Here is a 19194-nt window from a genome sequence, read left to right as displayed (position 1 = left end):
ATTCTACATTTGCACTCAATTCAAACATTTAAAAATGAATGTTTTTAAGTAAATATTAATTATGCCTTGTCATGTTTATTTGCTAGTTTGACAGCTTTCAAAGTTTCACAGGTAAAAAAGAAAAAAAAAAATTACGAAACTTTTTGATGCTGGTGTTCCCAGCATGCACCTGGCTTGAATAATGAATGAGCTTGCACGGTTTCACAAGTTGATTTACACTGTTTTTATTGTTGATTTTGTTGATAGGTTAGGTAACTTCTCGTTTTGTTAAGTCGGAAGTTCATTTTCTACTCAAAATTACCCGTTCAGTATCAATAAATATCTGAAAATATCAAATATTAAAAAAATATCTGTAGATTGTAAACATCATCGTGTTTTGTGTACCAAGTGTTCGGGTCTACGTGAGGAGCTCTGGATCTTGTATCTATTGCCATTAAAGCAAGGTGATTTTGTCTAATAGACTACATTGCATGCATTAAGCTTCCCTGTGGAAGACTTACATCTGTCATGTGGTACATGATTAAGTACATTAAAAAAGCATTTTAATGCTAGTACACTTTTAAAAGCATAGTTTAATTCAGTGCTACATTGCTTGAGTAAAATATGCAAACAAAGAGTAAAATTGACTTGAAACAGAATATTGCAATGAAAACTTCACTTACATTAAAGCCACCAAGAATTGTGTGAAGCCTGTTTGTGAAAATATAATTATTATTAGTTAATTTAACTAGCAATTTCTGCATGGAAGTTGTATCCTGCTTTTTTTTTTTTTTTTTTAAGTAAACCCCACTCTAATTCTTTTTCAGTGTGTGTGTAGTGTTCGGGTGTACGAATTCTTTTGGCCATATTGTGTATTGTTAATTGTTAACAGAAATAAAATTGTAATGTGTTGTTTGCATACGAATTCAATCCCTTTCTTGCATAAGTTTCACATTTACAGAGTTGGAAAACATTTAATGAGGACACAACTGCCATGGAATTGACGTCTACCTGTGAATCCTTAAAATAACTGTAGGACATTTTGGATAAAAAGCCTACAGTTAAGGCATCATTATTCTAGCTGTGAATCTTAAGGATAGCTGTGAAAAGGACAACTTAAGAGCATGAGTCTGAGTTAAAGTTAAACAAATGCCTACATTTAGGAAAAAGATGGTTGGCTGGTGGAACTATCAAGCCACAGATTCATTTGCTAGATAAGGTCATCCTTCAAAAAAAAAAAAAAAAAAAAAAACTCTCTGTATGAAAGGGGAACTTGTGAGAGAGCCAAATAGAGGCCAACAATCACTTCAAAAAGGCTACAGAGTTCAGGTGTTGAAAACAGAGTAAACTTTCAAGTGCTCTGCATAACACTGGTCTGTATGGGAGGGTGGTACCAAGGAGCCATTGCTCAATAGGAACCATGTGAAAGCATGTCTGGCGATTGTCAAAAAGCATCATAGTGATTCAGCAGCAATTTGGGAAAAGATCAGATCTTGGTTAGACGTGACAAAGATAGGGCTTACCAAAAGAAATATGACTGGTGCAAATCTGCCTACAATTCAAAAACACCACACCACTGTTGAAGTATGGTGGTGCTACCATCATGATGTAGGGCTCTCTTTTCACCTCAGGGCATCTTCATAAAATAAAAGGAAGATTGGATGGAAATGGATGCAACTCTACATATTTTCATCATCGACTGGTCAAACAAGATCTAGTTTAAACATGAACTGTTTCAGGGAAGATTTCTCTTGTCATAAGGGAAAACTCTGAACTCCTAGTTGACTAGACGACCTCAAGGAAGAACTGTATAATTAGTCTGATTTAGCGTTATATCCACCATGCTATGATCAAATGTGTTTCTTATTGGGCTCCCACAAAGGGAGTATTCTTATGTTCAAAAACAGCTGGACGGAGCACAACAAAATGGAACATTTTGTTTAATTTGATGAAGTGTCTTAAAAATGCAATACTCATGGCGTGAGAACTGTCTCTTAATGCATCCCCTTCAAAGCACAGCAGTGCAAATAATTAACGGTAAAACAAATACAGTATTAGAAAAATAAATCTAGATAAACTAGTCGACCTCACAAATTGAAACCTGTTAGTCTTAAAAACAAAACAAAAACAAAGCTAAAACAAAAAGACAAATTTACATCATAGAGGCACAAGAACGAAAAAGTCATATAATGAGCCAGTCAAAGCCTGATCACAATCTAACTGAGAGTCTGTGGCACTATTTGAAAATTGCAGTGGACAGGTGTCAACCAAGTAACCAGAACAATCTGGAACAAATTTTCCTGGATGAATGAGCCAAAATCACACCTGAACCGAGTGCAAAGCTGGAATATTCTTACCCCTAAAGACTTCACACTGTCATTGCTGCAAAGCTGCAAAATGTGATTTTACAAAATGGTAAAATATGGCCATGGAATACTGATCACCAGCTGATCAGAAGCCGGTCACCAGCATATCTTGTCTTTTGCCAGCTGGTCCCCAACATGAGCTGTATGTGTACTGGTGTTCCCACCAAGCTTTTTAACAAACTTAAGGCAGGCTCACACTGTATGATTTTGGCCACGATTTTGCCGTCTAAGACAAATTTCGAGGAACATAAGATATTTCTCTTGTCATAAGTGAGAAACGTCAATCTTGGATTGGATAGTTTAGTGACGTGTTCATCGACGGCAGATTAATTGGCTTTGCGGTGAATCTTAGCCTCTGACAGAGTTCAGGCAGAGTCAGAAATTTTGCATCGAAGTCGTACATTTATTCGTTTAGTAGTCGTGCAGTGTGTCTGTTCCTACGGTGGTCAGACGAGATAAAACACCCAGTCGATGCTGTCAATCAGGGCAATTGGGACCAAAGTCTTGCCAACGATGTGTATCATAACGATGTGTATCTGACATAATGTCATTTAGTGTCGACAAGTTTTGATGGTGAACTGCATGGACCAGCAAGACCAGCACACCAAACCAGCATAAACAGCATGGAAATATATGCTGGTTTAAGCTGGACTTTTCTGCAGGGAACATTTAATTTTTTCAGGGTTTTTTTCTTCAGAATACTCTCTAACACAAAATCACATTCCAAATATATATATTAAGTACAAGTGCTTTTAATTACAAACCACAGAACAAAATCAATACAAGATTTGTAATTCAGTACAACAAGGGCATTAGAAAGAAAGTCTGAATAAATCAGCAGTCTCAACTCTGTAAATTGAGGTTTGAAGTGATGAATGTATACTACTCACTATGATGCTGGTGTGTCTTCAGTTTTAGCAGGGCAACGGGATGGCGGGTCTGGTGGTCTAGTGGGTGGCCGGCAGATGGAACTCTTCTCTGAGAAAGATCGTCCTTTCAGCCCCTGACCCTCTCCTGTTACACATACACACACACACACACCCCTGTTACAAACAGTTTAACTGACTTATTCATTACATCATGACCACTGTGTGCGTGTGTGTGGATCAGAAGGGAATGCTGACTTTGTTGTTTTACTGTGTTAATTATCCATACTTCAGATACAATGTAGCATTATTACAGTCAAATGGATTACTTTTTTGATGCCTTTATGTGCTTTTTGGAGCGTCAAAATTTTGGCACCCATTCACTTGCATTGCATGGACCTACAGAGATGAAATATTCTTCAAACAATCATAATTTGTGTTCTGCTGAAAAAAGAAAGTCATACACATCTGGGATGACATGAGGGTGAGTAAATGATTAGAGAATTTAAATTTTTGGGTGAACTATATTTAACAGAATAGAACCTAACAGGATGAAAATAAAGTGCTACACTGCAAAAATCATTTTCCTATTAAGTATTTTAGTCTTGTTTTCCCGTCAAAATATTAAAACATCCTTAATACAAGACTCATTAAATTGAAAAGTAAAATTACATAAGATGATAAGCCTTTGGGTAAGCCTTGGTTAAGGATGTTTAGATATTTTATTAGAAAACAATATAAAAATACTGAATAAGATTTTTATTTTATTTTTACATAAATGTAGCTATTGCTTAGTGAAGGACTGAGATTTAGCTTACGTGTCAAAGTGAAGTCAGTTTTGGTATTTTTTTCAATCATCTTTTGAAATTTTTATATACTGATTTCTATAATCTGCCTAATCTCATGGTAGGTTTTAAAGTGGAAAAAACCAATACCACAAAACAGAAACTACAGAAGTCATAAAATCCGTTGCTCATGCTTGTGTTGTTGTTATACCACCAAATATGATGTCACTGGAGGAAGATGTCATAAAAGACCTGGCTTTTATTAGTTAATGGGACATTACAAAAGACTAACAGGATGGAAAGTAAAATCGAGATAACAGGTAAAACCAATAAAATTATTACCATTTTAAACAATATTCTGAAGAAACTATGTTTTGTTTCAAATATTTGTGTTAGTGAAAGGACAAAAGAACGAAGTAACAATTTTATAATATTTTAATATAATATAAAATATTTTAGTAATATTTTTTAAATTGTCAGTTTTTCATGTTAGATGTAAGTGCATAGCACTGGGGAACAACTCGGGCAACAATGGCAACATCTGCTCAAACCAAAGTAGAGAAATGACTGAAAATACACCTCTGCTCATTTCATTGTGATATTGTGATAAAGTAAAACTAACAAATATTGATTACTAATAAGATTTACATATTTAAAAAGTGTGAGTTTAATATTGCATCCAGTATATTAAAACATTTATTATGGGCAATGAACAGCAAAACAGTTAAGACCCATTTCTTCATGTCACACTGGGTGATGGAAAGTTTGATCATGTGTGTTGCTTGTTTACCGGTAATAACTTTGGGCTGTGGCGTCCGTCCCTGGAAAGACAGAGCTCGGTTCACTGTCGCTCCTGATTCCCCATTGGTTGTCACCATGGCATCCGACCTCTGATTATCCTGTATCCTAATTTCTATCTTGGCAGCATCACAATCCAAGGGGCGGAGAGCTTTGGGAAGACCTGGCCTCCGAGATGTTGGCGAGGAGAGAGGGACTGATGGAGGACAGATGGAAGGAGGTGCCAGTTTCGTTCTTTGGTGTGGAACCGGACTGGTGAGGCTGGCATTACCCTCAGGTTCCCCTCCGTTGTGGGTGGCACCATTTTGCTCTTGCCCTGTGAAGCACAGAGTCAATGAATGCTGGCAACTGAGATGAAACACAACTAAAATCGTAACATCCCTCGTAACTCTGGCAGGTCAGAAACAGGTCCGAAACACCAGTGGTGGTGGCGTAGTGGGCTAAAGCACATAACTGGTAATCAGAAGATTGCCAGTTCAATCCCTACAGCCACCACAACTGTGTCCTTGAGCAAGGCACTTAACTCCAGGTTGATCCAGCATTGTTCCTGTAATAAGTGCACTGTAAGTCGCTTTGGATAAAGGCGTCTGGCAAATGCATAAATGTAAATGTAAACACATTTGTTACTGTTAAACTCTGAACATTACCCTTGAGAGAAGATTTTATCAAGGGTGCCATTAAAATGTAAAATTTCCTGTTCCTGTAGTTTTGGCTTGTAAAGGACTTTGATAGGTCTGATAAATAAATAAAGAGAACAGCTCTTCAGGCACTCTGTCCTCTTGTATTTCCACAATACGAGAAATACAAGCCCAGCAATGCATAATGGGAGCTTTATATCAAAAGCAAAGTGTCTGTGGAAGAGATAGACTGCTTAAACCAAACAAAGTGATTGTTATCAGCTGGGTCAAAGGCCACCTTCACCAGGATTTGAATCCTTTTAAAGGCATGTTGTTTATAATTTGTGAACTCTTTATAAACACATGGCATTTTCGATAACTGTAATAATCTGGAATTTTTTATTTTATGTGTATAATAGTAAAAACTGTCTCTTTAGATTATATCTTTGATTAGAGATAAACTAAGGGTATCATTTCTGTTCAGCGCTGGTGTTTACTCCAGATTGTAACAGCCTCCCCAATGGCCTCCTTATTATGCAGAGAAAGGTTTCTCTTTCTGTCTGCTTAGTGTACTGAGGAAAAATGTCTGAGATTTTAAAAAAAACCCTTTCCCCTCCCTTGTTTTCCAGTACAAATATCTAAACATCCTAAAAAACAATACAAATTTACTTGAGAAGCAAAATGACAAAAATATTAGGTCTTGTTTTCAGAAAAGGCTAACAAAATGTAGTGTAGTGTGATGTTATATAGTTATTTTAACTGGACAAGACAAAAATACGGATTAGTTTAAAATATATATATATATATATATATATATATATATACTGAAACAAACATGAGCTTAAAAAGGATATGCATGAAATACAAACTGATTTACACTAGAGTTTGAATCTGATTTAGAGTGTGAACTGTTGAAATTGAAATGGATCACAAAGGGGTCGCTGTGGTCATGTGAGAACCAAGGACATAAGTGTAGACAGCTGTGTGTGTGTATGTGGGAAAGAGCATTGAGCCACCTGTTGATTTTGAGTGGATCTTGGATTGTAACTGATGTGTAAACTTAGTCCCGTGTGTGTGAATGTGAACCCCTGCCAAAATGTTAATGTGTGTTCATGTCCAGTTTAGATAGCTCACACACAGCTGGGTGTTTTGACTGATGCTGTGTGTAAGATTTAGAGTACTACTACTAATAACAAACACACACACACACACACACACACACACACACACACACACACCTTTTATCAGGCAATGATCAGTTATGATAAATAACAGATACATTTCAGATAAATTTGATTGAAAAAAGCAACCAAAGGAAATTTTATTTCAATGATTTGAACAAGCAAACAGAGGATCTAGCATGCCTTAATGAGCCAAATCTCATTAATATACAAAGGAACCAGAGTCATATTAATGAATTAATGCATGGATTCATTTTTGATTAAGAGGGAAATGAAAAGCTCAGATGTTAATAATGAAAATAGCTTATTAGTGGAAAGAAGTCCAAAAGCCAATTCAAAGCAGACTGAGAGAGACTCATAAGCACATGCAGGCATTAGCTCTCAAACACACTGGGAAGCACACATAGGACACACACAATGGCATACCAACACTCATACACATAAAAAATACAAGTATGCACGCATGCGCGTGCACACACACAAACACAGACCCATAGGCACTTATAAATACTTGGTGCAGAGGGGCAGGTAGTCGTTTAGTTTTCATGCTCTAGTGAGTGTACTATTAGCTTGACTGTTGTTAAACACTACATAACACGACTTACAACGAGGGGAGGACACATGTCAGAGAACGAACATTTATGAAGGCAGACATGCATATGCATACACACCCTGATACTGCAGATTTAATCACAGAGGACACAATGTGCATAAAAGGGCTCCTAAACTGGCATGATTTAGGAAAGTGTGTGTGTGTGAATGTGACAGGGAGATCAGGGAGGTTTGGTTGCATTTTCCTCATTTAAAGAAAAGCTCTTAAAGATAAACAGATCCAGTCCGTGATCTCTTCCAGAACATATGAAACCTGATCAACTGTTATGTGTGTGCTTGCTAAGATGTCAGTTGTTTGGTTGTGTATTGTAATTTAGCCCTTAGCGCAAGAACAGTTTTGCAAAAAGATAGGTAAAAGCAAAAAGGGAACATGGAAAGGACTAAAGGAAGAAATATAAAAAATTATTGATGGATCAACATTAAAAAATAATAATAATAAAACATATTTAGTTATATATGGTAAACATAATTACAGTATGTTTTAAATCAGCTGTCAGGGGTCTTATTTAAGCTCTGTAGATCTCTATAAAAATTAGGGCTCAGAATTTATCTAAATCTTCAGCTTTTATTGCCATCAATGCTGAAATTAGCAATTATATGACAAATGTAAATTGCACTGATCACTGGCATGGCAAAACAAAAATGCAATAAATGATGATGAGATGATGATGACAATGATGATAACGATGATGCAGATGGCTATTTACTCTCGCAAGATGGAGGCTGAAGGTCAGGATAAAGACGGGGTGGGCGTTTTGAGATTGTGATTGGCTGCCGTTTCCGTGGCGCTATCCTTGGAGGCGGGATAGGAGGCAGTGTGGCTTCTTCTGGAGGACCCTTGAAGATCTAACAACATCAAAAATATCCAGAGAGAGATTTCAGTAATTAATATCTTAAATAGCTGTCATCATTTTCTCATTCCAGTAAATAATAAATGAATTATCGGTCAACATTTATAATTTACTCATTTCAGTGATTAACTTAAACATCGGTCATCATTTACCCATTTCAGTGAAGTTTTTTTTAAATATAGGTCTGATATTTATAATTGACTAATTTCAGTTAATAATAATTTTGCCTATATAATAAGTACATATGAACTGTTCCATGATCAGTTAAAGAGGGGCAACTCTGACCTTGCTATAGCCCTCGATGAGGATCTCCATGATGATATTCTGAAACTTTATATCCAACATAGCCGCCACCGTCTCCTCTTCTGCTCTCATGAGAGTGGGGCCAAATATTACACCCATGTTTGACACCGTCATCAGATTTTCACTGCTTTGGCTGCACACACTAAAAAAAAAAAAAAGTGCAGTGGTTAAAGGTCATGGCTGTTAACCGAAAGGTTGTTGATTTGATCCCTGAAAGAGGTGAGTCATGAGCTTATAGCATATTGACCTTGAGCAAGACATGTAACCCCAGACCGCTCAAGGGGGATTGTCTTAAGTGAACTGTAAGTAGAAGTCGACCGATAATAGATTTTGCTGATTCGAATGCCAACTATCCTGCTGAAAAAACAGCATAGCTTGTCACAAGCATGTTGTGTTCTGAATGCTGGTCCACAACATGGGATGCTGGTGTGCTGATGTTTTAACAAAACTAGCTTAACCAGCAAGACTTCCTTCCTTGGTTAACCAGTATTACCAGATAAACCATATTGGTCGATTAGCTTCCCCTGCTAAGTTTTGCTGGTGAAAAAATAGCTATGCTGCTCTAAACCAGCCCCAACCAGCATAAACCATCCTAGTTGCAGGTTTAGCTGGTCTTTCTAACAGTGAAACATGAGAAAAAAGTCGATTTCCTTAGCTTCTCTCTGTCGATGTTGTTTATCAGCAATAACTGAAGTGTCAGGTGTCCGGCTCTGTGCTGGGTGTAATCACAACAAACACCCATAAGGAATCAGTCATTGTATTTTTTTATGTTCTAGAGGTCATTTTTCCACATATAGATAGTTCTAAAATCTGTTATCAGCACAAAGTAATTCGGTCAACATCTACAGTAATTGTAAGTTGCTTTGGACAAAAATGTCTGCTAAATGGCTACTCCCTACAGTAAATCCTGTGCTGATCCATTCTTGTTTACAACTGAAACATTATCAGCTTAAATCACTTCCAGCTATTTTAAGTTGTTCCTAACTTTAATTTGCCTTTAAGGCTGAAGTATGCTTCGGTTATCCGTAATGTGTCATTCCGTGAATTCCATCATCAGCATAGTTCATGCAGACTGAGTATCACAAAGTCATATGTTGAATGATTATGTTGAATGCTTCGGTACGGGCTTGCGGTCAAAAGAGTATCCTTTGAAAGGTTAGAACATGCAGAAAAACGAAGCATAAACCAGCCTTTTATATACCATACATGCTTCCAAGTTTGTGACTTTGAATTAGTGTCTGAACATGCTGGGTGAATATGATAGCGTACACACAAAATGACACATGGGGCTATAGATTTATTGTCAGGTTTGTCAGAATACAAAGCTTTCAAACACACACAACCTGTCACAGTAACCAAAACTATTATATAATAATTATAAAGGCCCACTCAAGCGAGTTGGGTACCGGTTAAAAAACCACAGTGTGAGCGTGTGTGCGCATTAGTCCACATTGTGCATGCATGTGTGTGTGTTACCTGACCAGGTGTTTGATTAGCAGTTCCAACATCTCTCTATTCCGCTCTGGAAGTTTGTAAACAAGAGAGTGAACCTCTCCTAATCGATAATCCAGATTCTCAGACTCTGAAATATTCACAGACACACACACACACACACACACACACACACACACACACACACAAATAAACTAACAATAAACATACATAATTCACATAATGAATCATCAACATAAATGCTGTGTCACAGTCTTTTCAATTGAATAGAGTTGCACTCACCCTGTCATGCTACATTTCACTGTGCCAAGTACAAAAAGACTTTGAAAAATGCAGGGTGAAGGCAGTACCAAGCAGACAGTGCATGTCAGTGAACTGCACCACCTACTTTAAGACTAATAGAGCTGTTAAAGCTATTAGAGCCGTTTGCCTGTGTTAGCAAGCTACTGGTTTCTAGAGGTGTTTGTTTTTCATGTGGCATTATATGGCTGTTTGCTGAGCATCTTTCAACATGCCTAAAGATAACTTGTAAAATCCTAATAAGGATCAGCACAGACATTTATAGTGAAGTCTGGGATAAACAAAACTTTATCTGAGAAAACAGCCACTGGCTAACTGTACTAGTGTACTTTATGAAAGTTTAGTGAAGTGGTAACCACGAGTGTACTTGTGAACTCTATACAGTGATTTTATGAGTTGCGGGCCATTTCAAGTTTGAAAGAGTCAAACGAAGTCACAGGAAGGAAAGTAAAAGAGGCAAGGAAAGTGAATGTTTATTAAAGCCTGATTTATACTATGGAAGAATTAGAACGTTTTTCTCCTGGACGAATTAAAGCACCCCAGACGAACAAAGCCGGCATTTTTACTACACACGGCATCGTTTTAAAATTAGTTAGTTGAGGATGACGTCACTTGGTTTAACATACTGTTCCAGCCAAGTAATGCAGGACTTTCTCTCCACGGATCACAGCTTTTAGCGCTGCATCGCTTCTTTGTCTTATTACACTTGTAATGTAAGCCCCTTCCGCTTCTGGTGACAAGTTATCTGATCTGACTTGTGTGATATGTGTACTTCTGCACAATCTCAAAGAGACAGGCTTCAAATTGATCAATTTTAATGACAGTAACCTAGGTAACAACTCCTCAGCTGTGTAGGTTTTTTGTATCCAATCTTTATCTTAAAGTAACATGGCAGCATTTTTTTAAACTATTTTTTTCAATGTTATTTTCGTGAGTTGTCCAAGCAGTAAATTGAAAATAAAAGCAATACTTTAGAGAAAAAAATTTGATTAATTGAATAATCCTTTAAAGGGGTAAAGCGTCAAGATACTATGTTGGAAACAGCCTATAGTATGGCTAATGATATAAGAAATAATTATTCTGATTCTTATTCTATAGTAAATATAACTTGTTATTAAACAATGGTATCAATGGCGTCCCGTTATATTAGCATCTGTCTTATCTGGCCAGCTTCTTCTTAGTGATTCATGAATTTGGGCCAAAATACCATAGAGTTTGACTGGACACACAGCAAATTTACTAACCAACTTTTTGGGTTGCGACCCACCAGTTGAGAAACACTGTTCTCATTATATCATTGTTGCCTGCGTTTTTTTGAAGCAATATGCCACTTGAGGCCATGCGTTATGGGGGTTTTATACATGAGAACATCTATGTAGTAAAATCACTATAAAACACAGTCCCGAGTAGCTTTAATCAAAAGGAGAATGTAAATAAAAGGATTTGGCTCCCTGATTCTGTGTGCGGTAGGGGAATGTGTTTTATGTGTAGTACTGTAAGAATACACAGTTCACTTGCAGTCGTATTTTTCCACTATTTCACTGCTGCACTTCGGTCTGCTGAACTAGAGTGACCCATAACAGATGGAAAACACATAAAAACAAGCGAGTGCATGTGTCTGTCCACGTCTAATGCTGGGTATGTGTGTTTGCATGTCTGGCTGTTTATGCATTTGCTGTCATACTTGCTGCTAAGATCAGTTCCCCGTGCAGACTGTAGGTCATAAGCGGTTCACTTAGACTCCTGAAAAAAAAAACAAACGCACACACATAATATGTCAAATGATGAAACATTCATTGTCGATGGTTCACCCCAAAATGAAAACTGTTATCACTAACTCATTTACTTTTTGTTGGAACACAAAAGGAGATACTTGGCAGAATGCCCAAGTTGCTCTTTACCATACAATGAAAGTCAATGGGAAAATTACAATATTTCACATTAAAAAGTCAATGACGATTGGCCTCAAGACATTTGAGAACCATTTGATGTCACTGACTTTAAACTTAGATGCGACATGTCTTGACACACCATATTTGAATGTACACAAATGAGATTTGGGAACTAATGAGTAAAATCTTTTTAGGAAATATCTGTCTATTCCTCGGAAAAAAGCAATCGCAAGACTACAAAACACACAGTATGGCACATTAACTGTTTAGACTACTTACATGGTACTTTTATTATTTTGTTTTGTTTTTGTCATTTTTGGAGCTTCACATTCTCAGTACCTATTCAATTTCAAACTGTAGAAAACAGTAGTCAGAACCTAGAAATCAGTCATATGGGTTTGGAACAACTTGAGGGTGAGGAAATTATGACAGAATATTTATGGGAACTATTCCTTTAAAAATAAAATAAAACTGTGTGTGTGTGTGTGTGTGTGTACTCCCCTTACTCACCGTAGATAGAATTTCAAGGCACTAGTAATGGTCTTAATGTCCAAATCATTAGAACTGAAATCTACATCACCTGGACACTTCTGGTCTACAGAGAGAGTGGAGGAGATATAAAGACAAGAAGAGGGAGAGAGAGTGAGAAAGAGTGATATGAATGGCCTTCCTCAGATGGTTGTTGTTGTTCAGTATGTGGGCCTGTGTGTCAGGGAGTTTGTTACAACTCAAGGTTGCTCTCATGGACGTATATCTCTGCTTTGGTGTTCCATCTCAACACTACATAAAAACACAAAGAGCTCACTCCAGATGGCACGAAAACTTAGGACTTAAGAGCCATTAAATTTATCGTTCACACAAAATGTGAAAAGCTACATGAAATGAGATAAAAGACACTTGTATTTTAGCTTGTAATTGTCAGTGTGTAAATCTGGTATAATAGTTTACAAGTGTTTGGGTTTGGACTTCTACCTTCGCAAATACACCACTGGTCATATGAAATGAGTGGTCTGTATTTGCGAAAGAGTGGGACAACAGTGTGTGAGAGCATGCTTGTATGTATTTCCCCATACACACACGGCAGATGTTCTTTTGGCCATTTCCTCACCAAAGAAGGCATTCAGAAGTTTTTGTACTTGAATGTTGCTGCCGACCGTCCTGTAAACTCCTTCCTGAGTCAGCCCTAGCAAAAAAAAAAAAAAGAGAAGAAGAGAGAAAACAAAATGAGAAAGTAAGAGAAACGGAAATAATAATTTATAGAGTGAGAACCTGGCATTCAGGAGAAAGGGGGAGTGTCCTGCAGTGGAAAAGTACAGCTCTACCCACAAAAACCGACAGAGAAGCGGTGGAATTGGCCCGCGTTCATTTCGTGCTCAGCCATCATTAGCTGTACAATATTCTCAAACGACAGCTTGCCAGAGTTTACTGATTGTTAATGTACACCATGTTGTTCCTGACGACTGGGGTAAATCTGTGTAACAACATACTCAAGAGACTGCCGAACGCATACATCAGCACTTCAAACACAACCGTTTGCGTACTCGCCTCCTCTAGTCAATGCTACGGTTCGAATAAAAGCTTCTTAATGGGAATGAGCAACCTCTTAAATCGTTTTTTTTTTTTTTTTTTACTGTGTTGCTGTAACAGTATCTAGTGTCAAAACATTAAAGACCAAAATGGTCCAGTGCATTCGACCTGCGGTCCACATAAAATAGAAAATAGTGAAAGAGTGAGAGATTGTACAAATGCCTGTCTGTTAGCAATTTATATCTATGTGGAAGTTTTTGACCTTTTAATTTGTACAGTATATTGTTGATAAACATTGGTATTAGTATGTTTCTGAGTGTGTTTCAGGTTCTTTGGCCACATCAGCAGCTGTTCTGCAAAACAAACACATTCTGGAAATTAATGTTTTCTATTTACCGTTGGCTCAAATGTGCCCTCAGCTCTTGACACGCTCACACAAATGCTAACGAAGCACTGCTGCCCTCTGCTGGGCCATATCAGAGACTTTTTAGCAGAGATGGGCCACTTCTATTAAAATGAATGGGAGAAATTTGAATGGCCAGCGGTCAATGGATGTAGATAGGAAGTTCAGCCTTACAGGTAAAAGAGCCAATCACCTTTTAGATACAGATATTAGCAGCCAATCAACTCAATAACAGATATGCGCATAGTTACCAAGCAGGGAAATTTCGTTTTTTTAGTGTATGTAATCTTAGGTAAAGAAGCACATTTTGTGATACCAGAGTTGTCAGATTTTAAAGCTGATTTGAAATATGTTCTTTGATCGTAATCTTGACCAAAAGTTTTGGAGATTTCGGTCTTTCCTGCACTGTCATGCAGGAGTGTTCCAAAGATGGTCGCCAAGTGAACTGACATTCATAAAACATAAATCCATTCTTGCAGAAATTGTTACAATGAACTGAATGCAACAATTTACACATTACATTTTTTAAGACATTCGTTCTGCTGGTGTTTTATGAATGTGGCCCAGTATTAGTCTTTCCCATATCTATTTATTAAAGTGTGCAGGTTTAGCATACGGTGGCCATGAAGTGCATAAAAAACACAGAACTGATATTAAATCGCCCACAATGGACTTTACCAGTAACCCAGAAAGCCAGCAATTTGAGAATAGGTAAGAAACATATTTTTCCAGAAACTAAAATAAGTGTAACTGATATTATACTAATGAATAAATGTGATCGCACCTTTCGTTTCCACACAGTTGATGCATTTTCTGACAAACTTGAAGCCCAGGCCATTCAGCTCCACTGAGGATAAATAATAATAATAATACAAAAATAATATTACACATAATGAACACAGTTCATCATTACTGTATGCATTTCTCAATAGGTTACTTTACACTATTTATGGTGTAATTACACGTAGTAATACAAATTTCCCCTACACGCCTCTTCTATTTTTAGAGTGTTGTACCTGTTTTGCTGCATTTCTTTCTTACATGGAACTTCTAAGTACCATACAGTACTGTGGTATTACAGTTCCATATTTGTTTTTAGATATGCACTAACAAAAAAGTACCATGGTACTACCATGTTTTTTTGGACATGTACCATGATAGCACCATGGTATTTTTAGAACAAACTTGAAGTACCAAGTATATTATCAAAAGTACCTTTGTATTAACATCTGATACCATCATTGTACCATGTTCTGTCACAGGATTTTTTTATTTTTTTGCAAGGATGGCATTATGGTGTTGCCATGGTTTCTGGACATGTATCATGGTATTACAGCAGTAATTTGGACATGTATCATGATAGCTCCAAGTAAATACCATGGTATATGAATATGCTAATCATTAAGTACCTGTACCTCATTCAGTACTATGCTATAGTGCAAAGTACCATGGTATTACCATCTGATACTATCACTGTTCCATCTACCAACACAGTACATACCCTAAATGTAAAAAAATAATGATAAATAATAATTTTTTAAGTTATAATGATCAGATTGAGAAGAGCAGAGCCTAAATGTCCTGTAAGTCCTCATAAATAGTAATAAATAATGACAAAAAATAGAAAATAAATGTTAGTAACTTTTCTGGTACAAATAAGCATTTCTAATAATATAATATACTATAATATACTACTCCCCTATCCAAATTAATGTTATACTTACTCTCTGCCTGCTTTTGTATTGGAGAATGATAAATCTGAAAAATGTGAACAAACAGAAATGACTCAGACTCATGAGTTAAGTATCAGAAAGATGATCATATACATAAAGTAGGCTGACAGTGAGGGGTCTTGAGAGAGGGGTGATAATGTTTTACGAAATACGCACTGGTTCTTTCCCATCCATGGCCTCCATCCACTGCTTCCTGTTAGCCTCAGAAATAGCCTGGAGCAGGACAGGGCTGCACCTATGGAAACACAGAAATAAAAAGCATGGACACACTGCAACGGATCTCTGAATAACTAAAGCCTGTTGTCGCTTGCATGCATTTTCTCCAATATCAAACAAATGCCTGTGCTTCGCCGAGAGCGCTAATGACCCTGAGAATGAGTAAATATCATGGACGTGAGTCTGATGCGGAGTCTCACCTTTCATTTGTCTCAATGTCAAAACAAAAGCGTTTATCAATGGAGTCAGTTTTACGGCGAATGCAGGACTTCAGTGTGAGTTGAGCTGTGGTCTGACAGAGACACAGAGAAAGAATATGACAAAAAGGGGCTTATACTTTATGTAGTAATGTTTATTTTCCATACATTCATCTGTAATAATGTTGCACCTGTTTGGTCCCTGTTTTTTGCTCCATTGGCAACATAATGAATAACTTGTTGTCCTTGAAGTATTTACAATAATACTTCACCCAGGTTACACCCAGAGCCCCTAGAGAAACAGAGACAGAAAGATGGACAAATACAGTATTCATTAACATTTGTCCTGTTTTTAGATGCTCCCCTCTAAAATGGCTTTTTTTTTTTTTTTTTTTTACACAGAAATGTTTAGTTTAACGATTGGATATCTAAATGAACATTCTGGGTTACCTTTAACTTAAAAGGGTCATGACATTGGGAATCAAATTTCCCTTATATTTTGACATATAAGTGGTCATTGTATTATAAAACATACTGTAAGTTTCAGAACTCAAAACTTCCTTGTCACTAAAAAAAGAGCATTTGTTGAAACCAAGCTGCCAAAAGGACTCGTTCTCCACTTCCTCCACACTGTGATGTCAGACATTTGCATCTGACCGCCTCCATAACAACACATCAACACCTACTTTACCTTACCACTTCTGTAGCCCCACCCAGTAGTGGTAAACAGAGAAATGGCAAGGAGTGTGCAGGTCATCATAGAGCAGAGAGCCAATCAGAACAGTGGGCGTTTACTGTTAAGTGTTAAAGGAGAAACAGCACCAAAACCAAGCATTTCTGACAGAGTCAGAATGAGGGTGGAAAATTATCATGCTTTACAAATATATGACTTTTTTTGTGCAAATTTCTTTCATTAATTTTATAAGTGAACCTCAAAGAACATTTTAAAATAATAAAAAAGGCATGTCATGACCCCTTTAAGTATGGATTTTTTTTGACTTTTTAAGAACGTTACATCTAATAGCAAACATAGTTTTCCTGAAGAATTGTGTATGTAAGGGCTTTAACAAAAATGCACATTTCTGCTTTTAAACCTTCTAGTCAGCTTTAAACATAATCACTTTCCATTTAAACACACTGTGGGATGAGTTAAAGTTGTTGTCTATGGTAATCACCATCATCCCACACATGTAGTACACTGGCATTAGGATGCAGGAGCACTCACATTTCTCCTGTACATAGAGGTATCCCTCCATGGTTGGCTGCTGGCCTTGTCTAATACAGATCTGTGCCGGCTGTTTCATCCTCTTCATTAGCTCTTCCATCTCCTCTCTGGTGCTCTCAAAGTGGTTACGGGTCTACGACGACAACAGATGCAGTTCTGATGCTTAACAATCTGCATTAACTACTTATTACTTTGTTGCATTAGTGGTGCAATATTTTCTGCACTTTTCAAACCAGCATGTTGACAATACCACTAGAAAAATAATAATTGTGGTGGTGTCTTGGCAAACATAAGTGAAGTTTTGTTGAAACTGCCTGAATTACTTGTGACTGTGATTTTGATGGTCATGGAAGAATCAAACAAAATAGTAATGTTTTGCACTACATGCAAATAAAACGTCAAAAGTGTTTGAAAACTTTAATTAAAGGGGTTACATTATTAAGGTTGTATTTTTTTCCCATGTATTATTGAAGATTAAACATTTTATTAATTATTTGTAGTCATTTTTGTAAAGAAACATTAAGTGAAAAATATAAATATATATTTTCTGATGCTTAACATTTCTTAAAATGTCCTTATGTCCTTAAAATCCTTATTGTTGAGTTCTGAAAGACTCTAGGAAAAAAGCATGTGCTAGATGACTACTCACTAATATTCAGAAACTACAAAGACAGAGTGGAGGTCAAACCAACAGACCCACATATTGATTGGCTCGTGTTCTGGTGCTCTGATCATGTGATTATATAAATTTAAGGACAGAGTGATTATTGACTGGTGAAGTTCTCACATTCTGTAGGCTGAGCTGAAGCTCCTGCTTGTAAGGAAGAAAGTCCTGCGTCATCTCCACTGTCAGATTATTCAGAGTTAAGATGCTCTGCAGAAACGCCAAAACCTGTCAATCACACACATGGACAAACCCTTACAAGGATAAACACAACTAATAGGACAATAACATGCTTTAATCAATGCTAATGTTAGTATGAATAAAGTCAGTGTGTGTGTTACAGTCTAGTTCTCATCCGTGCACCTGTAGATGTCTCTACAAACACACATCTGTTACTACAATACACATACAGCATATAAATATAGGAGGGAGTGTGTGTGTGTGAGTGCTTAAGGAAAAAGATGTTCACACGCACAGGCTCCACAACATCAAACTTCTTCCTGTCTTGAACCTGCTGGATCTGGTACACATACTCAACAGACGACTCGTAAAATGCCTGACGCTCCTTATCCAACTGTTCATCGGCCTGCAAACACACACACACACGTAAAACACACATACATAAACAAAGCTCCACACATATATGCACATGGTAGACACGTCAAATAGAGATTTTGCTATACTGTTTATACCATGGTACAAATATTTGTGTGGCTATCAGTGGGAAGGACTGCTTTACGTTATTTATATGTGTCCCGAACAAGTCAAGAAAAGGAAGAGCCTGTTGTTAAAGGGTGTTGTTTGGCACAAACCCAAAGTGGAGTTAAGTGGTTTGTAGTTGCTGAGCAACATCACATCTTGCTGTATTAATGTAAAATTCAAATGATGTACCTTCACAGGTGTGCACAGATTGCATATTTGTAAACTGCTTCCAAGGTGGCTCATCTAATCAGAATTTTAGAGTCTAGAATTCAGGCAGATATTACAACTAGAACTATATGTTTTGTAAAATAAATTTTAGTATTTTTTGAGTCTTTTTTTAAGTGTTACACAGCTGTTTTTGCACTGATGTGAGACTTATCTTTTTTTTTTTTTTTTTATGAATTTTTTTTATCTTTTAGTTTGCTTCCATCAAGTTCTAAAATAAAAGAGAAAATAACCAAAATAATTTCACTACATTTCCAGCCAAAATGACTATACTGTCATATATGATGTTAACGTACATGG

At 36.9% G+C, this 19194-nt stretch overlaps 1 protein-coding gene across 1 annotated transcript in view; it reads right to left on the bottom strand.

Moving 5' to 3' along the window:
- LOC127436417 (oligophrenin-1-like) overlaps nt 1-19194 on the bottom strand; it is a 53732-nt gene that overhangs the window by 9033 nt on the left and 25505 nt on the right. Inside the window, exons 6-21 of the mRNA XM_051690539.1 lie at nt 18443-18553; nt 18091-18195; nt 17304-17436; nt 16270-16370; nt 16082-16173; nt 15822-15900; nt 15657-15690; nt 14717-14779; nt 13111-13185; nt 12513-12597; nt 11795-11853; nt 9835-9940; nt 8341-8500; nt 7912-8050; nt 4787-5110; nt 3236-3359 (exon numbers count right to left, since the gene is read on the bottom strand). Coding sequence (XP_051546499.1) covers nt 3236-3359; nt 4787-5110; nt 7912-8050; nt 8341-8500; nt 9835-9940; nt 11795-11853; nt 12513-12597; nt 13111-13185; nt 14717-14779; nt 15657-15690; nt 15822-15900; nt 16082-16173; nt 16270-16370; nt 17304-17436; nt 18091-18195; nt 18443-18553 — 1790 coding nt within the window. The remainder of the gene's footprint in view (nt 1-3235; nt 3360-4786; nt 5111-7911; nt 8051-8340; nt 8501-9834; nt 9941-11794; nt 11854-12512; nt 12598-13110; nt 13186-14716; nt 14780-15656; nt 15691-15821; nt 15901-16081; nt 16174-16269; nt 16371-17303; nt 17437-18090; nt 18196-18442; nt 18554-19194) is intronic.

This window comes from Myxocyprinus asiaticus, chromosome 4, assembly GCF_019703515.2.
Source record: "Myxocyprinus asiaticus isolate MX2 ecotype Aquarium Trade chromosome 4, UBuf_Myxa_2, whole genome shotgun sequence".
Classification (NCBI taxonomy): Eukaryota; Metazoa; Chordata; class Actinopteri; order Cypriniformes; family Catostomidae; genus Myxocyprinus; species Myxocyprinus asiaticus.
The sequence above is the reverse complement of the archived record's forward strand: the minus strand, read 5'-3'. Positions and strand labels throughout refer to the sequence as shown.